Consider the following 12,336-nt stretch of genomic DNA (forward strand, 5'->3'; position numbering starts at 1 on the left):
TATTTAGGTTTGTTTACCTTTTCGGTCTTTCAGATACTCTTGGTCTACAAGAAGCACTCCATCTGGAGAACACACACGAGGATGGATGTTGAACAATGCAACCACAGTACAATTAATGAATAAATATCATCCAGACTCAGTGGTGTAAAAGTAGATTTACTCTGAAAAAACAGAAACGGTGACTTTAATTAAATGTATTATGTCAACAAATTACACATCATTGTATTAGGTTAGTTAAAAGCAGTACAATTAAGTTGAACCTACCCATTTTTACATTTTAACTTAATATAGATGCTTTCAACGTACCTTATACGAAGACCAGTCATTTGTTGACATAATACATTTATTAGTCAACGTTTCAGTTTTTCAGTATACTGTTCTTATTTACAATATTGATTGTACTTTACTTGAGTATTTCAATTCGTACTTCTGCTCCACTACATGTATTTAATACTTTTAGTTACTTCACAGATCTGGATGAATGATGTGAAATCTAATCAAGTGTTAAATCAGACTTTAGTTCCACCTGGAGTAAATCCACAAGCTACCCTGCAGTATACAAAGTCATTCAAACTAGCTGCACCTTTACCAGCTTTGAGAACACTTTCATGATCAATCATTATAAAACATATCATATATATTATTCTGAAATGGACCAATCTGCACAACGACTACTTTTACTGTCGCTACTTTAACTGTATTTTGATGATAATACTTTTCTACTTTTACTTGAGTAATATTTTGAATGCAGGTCGTATACTTGTAACAGAGTATTCCTACACTCTGGTACTTTTACTTGCTAGTACAAGATCTGACTACTTCTTCCACCTTTGTCCAGACTAGCTCCAACTAAATAATTTATTTCCTTAAAGGAAACAAATAAAGTCTTTCAATAAAAGTATATTTTACTCAGAAACCAAAATCAGGGGCTGCAGTTCTAAACAAAAAACACCATAAAGTGTCCTATTTCAGGCTCCTTTAAATGTTGTAGAGATATGTAACCTCCTTCTGCCCAAATTTGGAAAAAACGTGTGTGTCCCTGCAGCCCGTCATCTGGTGCCCCCCAGAGTGTTGACATGAAGTGTCACTGACCCTGTTGAAAACTCTAAATCATGCATGTTGTTAACACCATGGAGTGTCATTGGTTAGGAATGTGAACATTTTAGATTTTCTAAATATAAAAAAAGGGACCCTGAATGCATCATTGGTATTGGACTCCAAATAGGTGGTCATGATGATGGTCTCGGATAAGAATGATGGTCTTGAGAGCTCAAGTCTGACACAACCCTGTGTGTGTGTGTGTGTGTGTGTGTGTGTGTGTGTGTGTGTGTGTGTGTGTGTGTGTGTGTGTGTGTGTGTGTGTGTGTGTGTGTGTGTGGTGTGCGTGTGTGTGTGTGCATGTGTGTGTGTGTGTGTGTGTTAAGATCTCACCAACTGGATCTACATGTTCTAAGTGATCAACAAAGTCTCGCTTCCCTAGATAAACTGTGATCTGTGGAAAGAAAGATGGACAAGAGAAAATTATTAAGATGAGAGGAAGACACATGAGAGGTTTCTCAATACTCAAATTTCCCCTCCTCGACTCCTATCCTCGACTCCCCTCCTCGAGACTTGGTGCCGCCCATGGGAGATGCGAGCGGAGGACTGAGGAGGGGAGCCGAGGAGAGAGGAGGGGAAGCAGCAGGCGGTTAGAGAAATGAGAACTCCTCTCCTCTGAGCGGTCATATTAAAGAGACGTCCATTAATGATGACAGGAGGCACAGCAGCCCTCTGTCTGATGGACAGATGTGTTCATGACTTATATATATCTACTTTTAATTCATTCACAGTGTGGTATAATGAGACAATAACAGGCTACAGATGCGGAAATGGGGAATTGAAATTACGGGCCAAAAGTTGTACAAGTATTAAAAGTAAGCATAGGACACCAAACCAACTGAGACCCGTCTGTTCGCCGCTGTACCACACACACACACCTACACACTGTACCACACACACCTACTGCTCCTAAAGCATAATCAGGCTACAGCCGTTGTGTATTTTATTATGTGAAGCACTAAATGGTCTTAGAAAAATATCGACTCTTTGTTTGTAGATATCTACTAAACTACAGCATACAAATACAGAGAGTAATGTAGGCCTGTTCTACTGAGAGATATATATTTTACACACTGCTCTGCTTTCTGCACGGACCTCACAGCTGTTTTCACTGTAAACATCGCGTTGCGATGAAAGCAGTTACTAATATAATATCCAGGGGATGCATGCTGAGCTGTCATTGGCTGAGATAAGTCCGGCCGTGCGTCACGCCTCCACCGTTCCCGGAAATGCATCCGTGGAGGAGCCGTGGAGGATGCATCAGTATCTCCTCGGTTAGAGCTCCTCCAGAGAGCCTCATCGATGCTCGATGCTCAGTCCTCGAATATGTCTCGAAGTGCATTTAGAGAAATGAGATGTCCTTCAACATAGCATGCTGAAATTCATTTCCGGGTCACTACCGGAGGACCGAGGAGTCGAGGAGTCGAGGAGGGGAAATTTGAGTATTGAGAAACCTCTATGGTCAAATCCAACATACTATATCCTACCTTGCAGTTGGGGCTGGACTTCTTAAAGACTCTGTAGAAAGAAGGAGGGTTAGGGTTAGAAAAACTCATTCATTTACTATCTTATCAGCAATCGTTGGTAACCTGTGCAAATCCATGCGATTAAGTATTAACTAAAAATGCAAAAATTACAAAATTCTGAAAATGATCAAGGTTCTCTATTAGCGGGAATAAAAAGGAAGTACAGGTTTCATCTTCTAAGGCTGTACTTACCTCATGTATAGAAATACATGAATAAACAATTCAGTCTAGTTGAACTTTAAATAAAAAATGATTTGACATTTACATTATTTTCAATTCTAATTTAAGATGCTGGTAAAGTATCTGTACTGACTATATGCAACCCAGTCAGGTCTGTTTATCTTTCCACTGGTTTTACATTGCATTGCATTTAGCTGACGCTTTTATCCAAAGCGACTTACAATAAGTGCGTTCGACCAAGAAGATACAAACTTGAAGAAAACAGAATCATATAAGTACATCAGGTTTCATAGAGCCAAACATTTCAAGTGCTACTCAACTGGCTTTAGGTAAGCCAGTCCTTTATTAGTATAAAAGTGCTTTGTTAGTAATTGTATCGCTCGAAGTGGAGTCGAAAGAGATGAGTTTTTAGTCAGCGCCGGAAGATGTGTAAGCTATCTGCTGTCCTGATGTCAATGGGGAGCTCATTCCACCATCTTGGAGCCAGGACAGCAAACCCACGTGTTTTTGCCGATGGGAACTTGGGTCCCCCTCGCAGCGAGGGCGCAACGAGTCGTTTGGCTGATGCAGAGCGTAGTGCACGCGCTGGGGTGTACGGTTTAAACATGTCCTGGATGTAGGAAGGGCCAGATCCATTCGCAGCACGGTAAGCAAGTACCAGTGTCTTGAAGTGGATTCTAGCAGTTACTGGAAGCCAGTGAAGCGAGCGGAGGAGCGGAGTGGTGTGGGAGAATTTAGGAAGGTTGAAGACCAGACGAGCCGCTGCATTCTGGATGAGCTGCAGAGGTTGGATGGCACATGCAGGTAGACCAGCCAGGAGGGAGTTGCAGTAGTCTAGGCGTGAGATGACGAGAGCCTGGACCAGAACCTGAGTCGCTTTCTGAGTCAGCTGGGGACGTATCTTCCTGATGTTGTAAAGCGTGTATCTGCAGCAACGGGTTTGTAGCAGCGATGTTTGCAGTGAAGGACAGGTTGTGTATCTAGGGTCACACCCAGATTCCTTGCAGTCTGAGTCGGGGAAACAACTGAGGTGCCGATGTTGATTGTTAGGTCAAGAGTGGGACAATCTTTTCCCGGGAGGAAGAGCAGCTCAGTCTTGTCAAGGTTGAGCTTGAGGTGATGATCAGACATCCACTGAGAGATGTCAGCTAGACAAGCAGAGATGCGTGCGACGACCTGGGTCTCTGAGCGGGGAAAGGACAGAATTCATTGGGTGTCGTCAGCGTAGCAGTGGTATGAAAAACCTACTAAATTAGTAGATACTAGAAATACATTAAATACTAGTATGTCCGACCAAACTATCGACAGCTGAGTTGCATTGTGGGGAGTGTATGAGCCACATCATGAGAATGGTGCTGTTGTGGTGTTTGTCCTTAACACCAGGACACAAATATAAGTCCAAAATTCAATTCAATTCCAAAAATTATATGTGCTAAAAACGACTAACATTTCAGCAAAGGCATCTACTCTAGGAAGGACAACAACAAGCTGAAATGGTAGGGAACCAGCCCAGGGTTCGAATTACAATGCAATACAGACAGGCAGTGTAAAATCATGTCATACTTCCTGCCCCTTACAGGCGCACACACACACACAACAGTAAACCAATCCTTGAGTTTAGTGTAAACAAGAAGTGAGCGGTTAGAGCCCAGCAGTGATGGCTGACAGTACAATAAACTGCAGGACAGGAAGGTCAACATAAACTACAACTGCATGTGTTCTGCAGTCTCACACAGTGTCTCCGAATGGATGGCATTCACTCTCAAAAAAGGATTTAATCAACAGCATAGTGTTCGTGGCCCAATGTGCAGGATTAGATTATAGTACACAGGACCTGAGGGGGACATCAATCATTACAATGGAACATTTCAATAGCACTTAACAAAGAACAATAGCATTGGACGGTGAACATTTTTTTGGAAAACTATTTCAAACTTATTTGAAATGTCCACCCTCTCATTCTCTTACAGTGTAATATATCCTTACTCTGTGTTGTAAGGCTAAACGTGTCACAACTTGTCTTCAAATAATAAATTACAAGAAAAAAAAGGTTTATGTGCATTTGAGTTTCAACTGTGAAATGTTGCGAAATTTGACAGGAGGCCCCAGATTTGAGCCCTGGGGAACTTCTTTAAATGTTGTCATAGAAACGACAATGATTAGTCGACTAAGCTATTAGTCGATAAGCAGAAAAATTGTCAAAAATATCATTAAACTGAATATATTTTTGGTTTATTACTGTCAAAACAATATCAAACATTTTAACGACTTTAGGCCTTGTGAAACTAGGATTGGGGAATGTTTGACTATTTAAAATGTTATTGACAATTCATTTATTAATTGAAAAAATATAATCTGCAGATTATTCGATGATTATAATGATAGATAATCAAAAAATAATCCATCATTTCCATTTTGGTATGTTATAAAAGAACATGAGAGGCAGCACACTTTTAAAAAGAAAATAACGTTTTATGTACATTTTTGTGTGAACTGCGAAATAAGTGTTTCATTGTTCGTTGTTTTGGGAAATTTGAGCTTGTGAGGCAACAAAGGAGGCCCCAGAATTGAGCCCTGGGGAACCTCTTGACATTTTGTCAATAAAACTACAATGATGAGTCCACTAATCTATTAGTTGATAAGCAGAACAATAATCAACAACTATTTTTGCATAACAAATAGGGGGATTTCCTTGTTATATCATATTAAACTTAATATTATCACGTTCTATACTGACAAACATTTAAAGACTTTGGACATATATACTATATATTTGTCTATTGTGGGACCACAGTTTTTCTCTTATATAATTCCTATTATTTACTTGCTCGCAAGAAGCAAAGGTCAAATCACTTGTCTTGACTAGCTTTCCAGTGCTTGGCTGAACTCAGAGTTTGGCTGTCCATTGAGACATATCAAGCTGTGCTCTATTCAGTAAGTTACCACACAAGTAGACAGTTGTTGTTGTGGGGTTGAGAAATCTTCTCCAGTCAAAGCCGGTCAGAAGCAAAGCAGAGAGAAAAGAGCAGAGTGTCTTTACTGAAGCTAAACAGGAAGCGGGAGAAGTGTATTCCAGGAAATGTGGCCAGAGTACGTCACTCATATGTATGCAAGGGATTATTTTGTGTTGATACTAAAAGGCAATGTGTCCATGACCACAGCAGCACACAATGAAAATAGTGTTGTAAAATATACATTAGAGAATGATTGTTACGAGCCTACAAGCACGGCTGTTGTCAAGACCATTCAGGCCATGTCAGCTTGAAGTTTATGCACACTGCTGCAGTATTTGGAACATTAGCAGTACCCTGTCCAGGAATGTGCTGCCTTTTACATTTTGAGGAAAGAAAACAGGGGCAAAAAACAAAATGCACATCCTCATTATCAACATTACTTCCTCAACACGGGACATGTGAAACACTTCCTGTCAACCCCTTATCCTAAAGGGGGAACAAAAACTTTTATCAAAATAAAACTCAACTCAGCAGATATGAAGCTTCGAAGGGTCAGCAGTGAGGACAGGATATATCCCTGCCACAATGTCATTTAAATGTTGTTCACACTCTACAGTTTCACAAAACTTGAAACCGTCTCGCCAAAGGGGGAGTTGAATGAACACGTTGAAAGACTTGGAAATCCTCTAACTGGGGTGCAGAGTTTCTTTTACCTCCAAAAATGTCCCATTTAAAGTCTCTATCTCTCTCTATCTCTCTCTCTCTCTCTCTCTATCTCTCTCTCTCTCTCTCTCTCTATCTCTCTCTCTCTCTCTCTCTCTCTCTATCTCTCTCTATCTCTCTCTCTCTCTCTATCTCTCTCTCTCTCTCTCTCTCTCTCTCTCTCTCTCTCTCTCTCTCTCTCTCTCTCTCTCTCTCAACAATAAAGTTGAAAGTAGAAACAAACTTGTATCAGAGACATTAACACAGTCCAATTGGAACCAGGGCAAACAAAAACTGGATCAAGTTAATCGACTAACAGGGAAATATTGGCAACTAACTGATTAGTCATTACAATAATTTGCATGCAAAAATTGCAGATTTTATCCCTTTTTAGCCTCTCTTTTTTACATCTTATTAAACTGAATTTATATTGGGTTATTGTGACAGACAAGACATTTGAAAACATCATGATTGACTTTGAGAACCTGCAATGGACATTTCCTTCATTTTCTGACAGTTCATAAACCAATGATGATTGGAGCCGTAATTATGAAATCCCTATTAATAAGGGTTATTCTAATTGCCAATATTAACAGACAGCACTTCACTACACAAATTTGTTTTCAGACACATTTGCCAAAAAGTGATTTAAAGGCCCTGTGATTTGAGTATTTCTGTCTTTGCTGACTCCTAGTGGTACTATGTGGTAGGATACCTTCACCAGACCTGTCGAATTATCCGTTATTTTCAGATTTCTGTCTGTCGTGTTGATCTAACCATGTTATTCATACATATATTTGAGACTGTTGCATTGACAAGTAGGCCTACATAGTCTACATGGCGCAGAAAAAATAAAGTCTGTGTCTTCCGGAAAAATAGTGTACTAACACCAAGCGGACGTTTGCCGCCACTGAGTCAACTCTTCTGTTGTAGGAAAAATATGACATTCTATAAGAGCAGCTACATGCTAAAGGATACAATGTAGCCAACGGTGTGTAACGTTCAACTGCACTTTGTAAAACTGAATAACGTCAAACACCTGTTAGGTAAAACAAAGTTTTACTTCTTTCTCTTGCCTTAAAGGCTAATGTTTATGTGATAATAAAAGCCACATAAAATCAAAAACGCTCACACGCCTATTGAGAGCAGAAAACGGTTGCTACAGTCTCCCTGCTAGCGAATGCCCCCAAACGCTACGTCTTCTCACTAGAGGAAGTCACGGCAGACTCCTTACCAACATATATACATGTTAAGGCTATTTGACGCTGCCTAGCTTATAGTCAAATGTAACGAATGCATATGCATGACAGGACAACATTTTAACTTATTTTTGGATTATATTCTTCAATTCGGCATTACTATCGATCGACATCTATATCTATTGATATATTTAGGGAGATGTCCACTTGTAGTCCTGTGAAATCAACAGAGGAGGGTGACAGTCATGTGAATCAGGTCTATTTTCGTAGTGTCCTTCGCGCACAGGCTAACAGAGAGTTCCCCTTTCTTAGCTCGAGGACGAACGTCTTCAATTCTCATCCTTTGATAACACGAAAACGGTATGCTTCTCTTACCTGGTCCCCGCTTTGTCCCCCATCTCCTCCGAGCTGTGTGGAGTATCTGTTGTGTGCTGGTGTGTTGCCTGTCTCGCTCCAGTGTATCCGCTGCTACTGCTACTGGCAGCTTTTTGGAATAAATCAGCCTGTTTCCGCAGTTTGGGGAACAAGCCACGCCCACAATTAATATGATGGACACCACAATCACTCAAGATGCTATAATACACCTGCAATGCAAACGCTCTACTAGTAATAATAAAAAGTGGTGGTTAAGTACATTTAATCCAAAACATACAAGTGGTGGATGAAGTATTCAGATCAGTTACTGATTCCACACTGTAAAAATAACATGTTTTAAGTCAAAGAAAACATGCTTGAAAATGATATAGCCTATGTATAATTAGGAACATGTAATTATTAGGCTAAAATAAAGAAAAAGTCTCATGTGAATATTATATATTTGGTTATGATTATTCATGCATTAATCTAGAAAAGCATGATTTAACCCTTCAATGATTTCGGGATCCTGGGGATATGGTCACTTGACAGGCTGTGTAGTGTGTCCATGGGTACAATGGGTTGTAATAATGGGGTTACATAGGTGTAATATGGGTCTAATACAGTATAATATTGGTTTAATAACAGTGTTGGGTGTAATAATAGTGTAACATGAGTGTAATAGGGGTGTATGAATGTGTAATATGGGTGTTTTTAGAGTTTAATTACGGTGGAATATTGGTGTAATTTGGGTGTAATAACAGTGTAATTTAGGTGTAATGTAGGAAATACCAATCAATTAATTTTCCAAAAATATTTACATGTGATGGCCCATTTAAAGATTAACTGTGGTAGTGAGTTGAGATGAAGCTATTCTTTTACTTTTTTTAATCAGACTGCAACTAATGATTATGTTCATTATGGAATTGTTTTTTCTCTAATAATCGATTGATTGTCTGGCTCTGGCTTGTCACATTTAGAAAATATTAACAATTGTCATCACAATTAAAAAACAAAACAAAGGGACAATTGCACAATGTTGTGTCCAGCCAAAAAAAAAACAAGAACAAAATAAAACATATAAATGCTTAAAATGTTGGGAAGTATATAACAAGAAAACTCGTACATTTTAAGTAGTCGGAACCATGCCATGTTTTGTAGGAATTAAGTGACTATAATACAAATAAATGCTCCTATATTCAAACTCTTCATAATTCATTTGTAATGTAAGTAAAGAGGTTAGATAAATGTATGAGTAAAAAGCTAAACATATTTCCCTCATATCGTATAGGAAGTATAAAGTGTTATGAAAAGAAAAGACTCAACTCAAAATGGTAGTCCTATTAGTCTACTGTCTTTGATTATGTATTCTTTGTTACATTCCAACTTTAAACTACCTTAACAGATTTCTGAGGTATTGTACTTGAAACAATGGTGGAATAACTCAGGTCCTTATGTTAAAGCATGCCTATAACAATGTTGGACTACTCAATTACAATAAAAGACCTGCTTAAGTAAAAGTACATTGTTAACAGCAGTAGCGTGGCGTGGGAAAAAAATTAGGGGAAGTCAATAATACGTCCTTTCTTTTGGGGTGTGGTGGTCAATGTAATAACGTAACCAGATGAGTGATTACAGCACCCGGTATCATTTTACACACATTTGTATCAGATGCAGGACTTACACACGCCTGTTATCTAACCGACAGGTCCGCACGCACTCTCCAGCCGAAACTCTAATAAGCATTCATTCACAAACTAAATCAGGAGACCTTTAACGTTTTACGTCCGATTCGCTCCTTTTTTCCTCGCTGTACACAGCTCCAGTTTGGGCATCGGCCTGTCATCAGATTGTATTTGTTGTTGCTGCTGTAGCGGAAGTTTAGTACAATTACTTTTGATGAAATACTCCAAATCTCCACCCTCCATAATTGCACTTGCTTCAGTTGCTTGCTACTTTCTAACGACGGTGAGAGTGATGCAGTGACGCTATCTATCTTCTATCGATTAGATTTATGATTCGAAAATTATAAAAGTAGGGTAGACATGTGGATATTATCCGACTGAACAAAACTTGCATTTATCTAACAGGTTCGTTTTCCACTGACCTTATTTCGAGCTATTTTCCTAAATCCTATGGAGAAATCTCATTGTTTTTTTGTCGAGGGAAACCGAGCGCAGCTTACTTCCGGATTTTAGGACGCGTCACTGCAACACTAAGTTGATGCGATTTGATTGGATTGTGAGGCAAGGGAAGCCAGCCGCCTCTGGCTTCCCTTGGCATGGCCCTGACCAATCACAGGTTGGCAGGGGCATGACGTGAGCCTCATCTGATTGGTCAATCCCTCCATTTTTTTTCACCAAGGGAAGCTAGATTCGGCTGGCCTCCTCTCGCAACAGTGAGTGCAATCTACTGTTTCACCATAACATCTAAAGGGGCGCTGTTTGTTTCACTCTTTGTAAAATACTCAATGAGAATGGGGGAGAGACGGGGCGGCAGCAACACGCAGCAAAGGAGAATTATCGAAACAAAACAAAGTGTTTTTATTTATTTAAATTATAACTACAATCCGAAAAAACAGGGGAAGCCTGGCTTCCCTTGGCCTCCGGGAGAAAACACCACTGGTTAACAGTCATCTCAAGATGGAACTGATTTTAATTTGATATAATGATGGTTCCCAAACTAGGGGTTGGACCCCTCCAAAGGGTCATAACGGAGGTTTCCCAAGACGAAAAATGGAAGGAAACACAAATCTCTTTTCATTGATATTTTTTGTATGGATAACGTATCCAGTTATTGAAAATTAAACATCCATACGGTTTTGAGGATAAATCTCTCTCTGTAAAGTAATAAGGTCATTTTTGGATAACATTAGCTTAATTTCCTGTCAAACATATGGGTCAGATAGGTTTCTCTGAAATATATATAATTTCTTCCATCCCAAATGTTAGAATATTAGTCCTTCACTAGCCTAAATGTGTAAAAGAAAATGGAATGGGTTCCTCTGTGAACACAATGCTAATGCATGAGAGGCACACAGGCTTAGAGCCTTTCCTTGAGTAAAAGTATTGACATACTTTAAGTAAAACATATTACAAAATACATTGGAGTAGAAGTATAAAGTAGCATAACATGTAAATACTAAGTAAAATACAAGAATGACAAAAAAATGTACTTAATGTAATGTACACTGCAGTGACGTGCGGTGAGGTTCATGGCTGGTGAGGCACTGACTCTTTCAGAGTCAGATTTACAAATATTATATTTTGACCTTAATCGAAATGTTCGGTTATTTTCAAAAGCTTTTTTAGTCTGATGCTTCGATTCATTTTAAACAGACTGTTCAACAAAAGGATACCCAAAATCTAAATATTGGATTGTACTTTCTTAGTAAGATCCCATGTTCATTACAATTGTGGTCTTACCTTGACTTGAAGATGAAGTCCATGCTATCCTTCTGGACAACAATCTCTATTACTTTTTTGTAAAAGTCCTCCTTATCTTCCTGTAGTTTCAAAAGTCTAGCTTGTTGTTTGTGTCTACCGTCTCTGCGTAGAATAACAGTAGCAACAAGAACCTGTGGGCTCACGTGCGCCCCCTTCAGTGCGGCAGAGGTTATGGCTGCCTCCCCTGGAGCTTTTTTCATTGCCGTTGTATGATGAGACCAGCGAGCCTAAATATCATATATACGTGAAATAAGTTATCAATCAATCAATCAATCAATCAATCAATCAATGTTTATTTAAATAGCCCAATATCACAAATGTTACATTTGTCTCAGTGGACTTTACAGTTTGTACAAAATATCAGTATGACAATACGACACCCTCTGTCCTTAGACCCTCACATCGTACAAGGAAAAACTTCTGAAGAAAACCCACAGTTTAAAGGGAAAAATGGGAGAAACCTCAGGGAGAGCAACAGAGGAGGGATCCCTCTCCCAGGACGGACAGACGTGCAATAGATGCCGTGTGTAAATTGAAAAGATAATACAATACAAAGTTATTTAGAGACTATGGATGGCGAGGATAAATGTAATAAAGGGATCTACAAACATTACATTGGTGACATACAGTGAGATGGTGCAGGCATGCGCTTAGGGACCGCTTTCCAGCCAGTTTCTGTGGGGTGACGCATTCTGAGGTGAGGCAGAGCTCATCTGTGCCTCACCTCACCCCACAGTAACTGGCTTGAGCGCGCTCACAAAATAAGTGCCCGCGCTACATTAGTGCCCGCGCTCCAGCCAGTTACTGTGGGCTTACGTGAGGCAGAGCTCCTCCATGCCTCACTCCTCATCGCTCCCATGTAGTTGTAGCGGAGCTC

The 12,336-nt window shown here is 39.6% G+C and overlaps 1 protein-coding gene across 1 annotated transcript in view; it reads right to left on the reverse strand.

The window, feature by feature from the left end:
* arrb2b (arrestin, beta 2b) overlaps positions 1 to 8,162 on the reverse strand; it is a 28,790-nt gene extending 20,628 nt beyond the window's left edge. Inside the window, exons 1-4 of the mRNA XM_034231929.1 lie at positions 8,035 to 8,162; positions 2,586 to 2,616; positions 1,432 to 1,492; positions 18 to 62 (exon numbers count right to left, since the gene is read on the reverse strand). Coding sequence (XP_034087820.1) covers positions 18 to 62; positions 1,432 to 1,492; positions 2,586 to 2,616; positions 8,035 to 8,057 — 160 coding nt within the window. The 5' untranslated portion in view covers positions 8,058 to 8,162. The remainder of the gene's footprint in view (positions 1 to 17; positions 63 to 1,431; positions 1,493 to 2,585; positions 2,617 to 8,034) is intronic.
* Between the last annotated feature and the right edge of the window lie 4,174 nt (positions 8,163 to 12,336).

The sequence above is a fragment of the Gymnodraco acuticeps genome, unplaced genomic scaffold (genome assembly GCF_902827175.1).
Source record: "Gymnodraco acuticeps unplaced genomic scaffold, fGymAcu1.1, whole genome shotgun sequence".
Lineage (NCBI taxonomy): Eukaryota > Metazoa > Chordata > Actinopteri > Perciformes > Bathydraconidae > Gymnodraco > Gymnodraco acuticeps.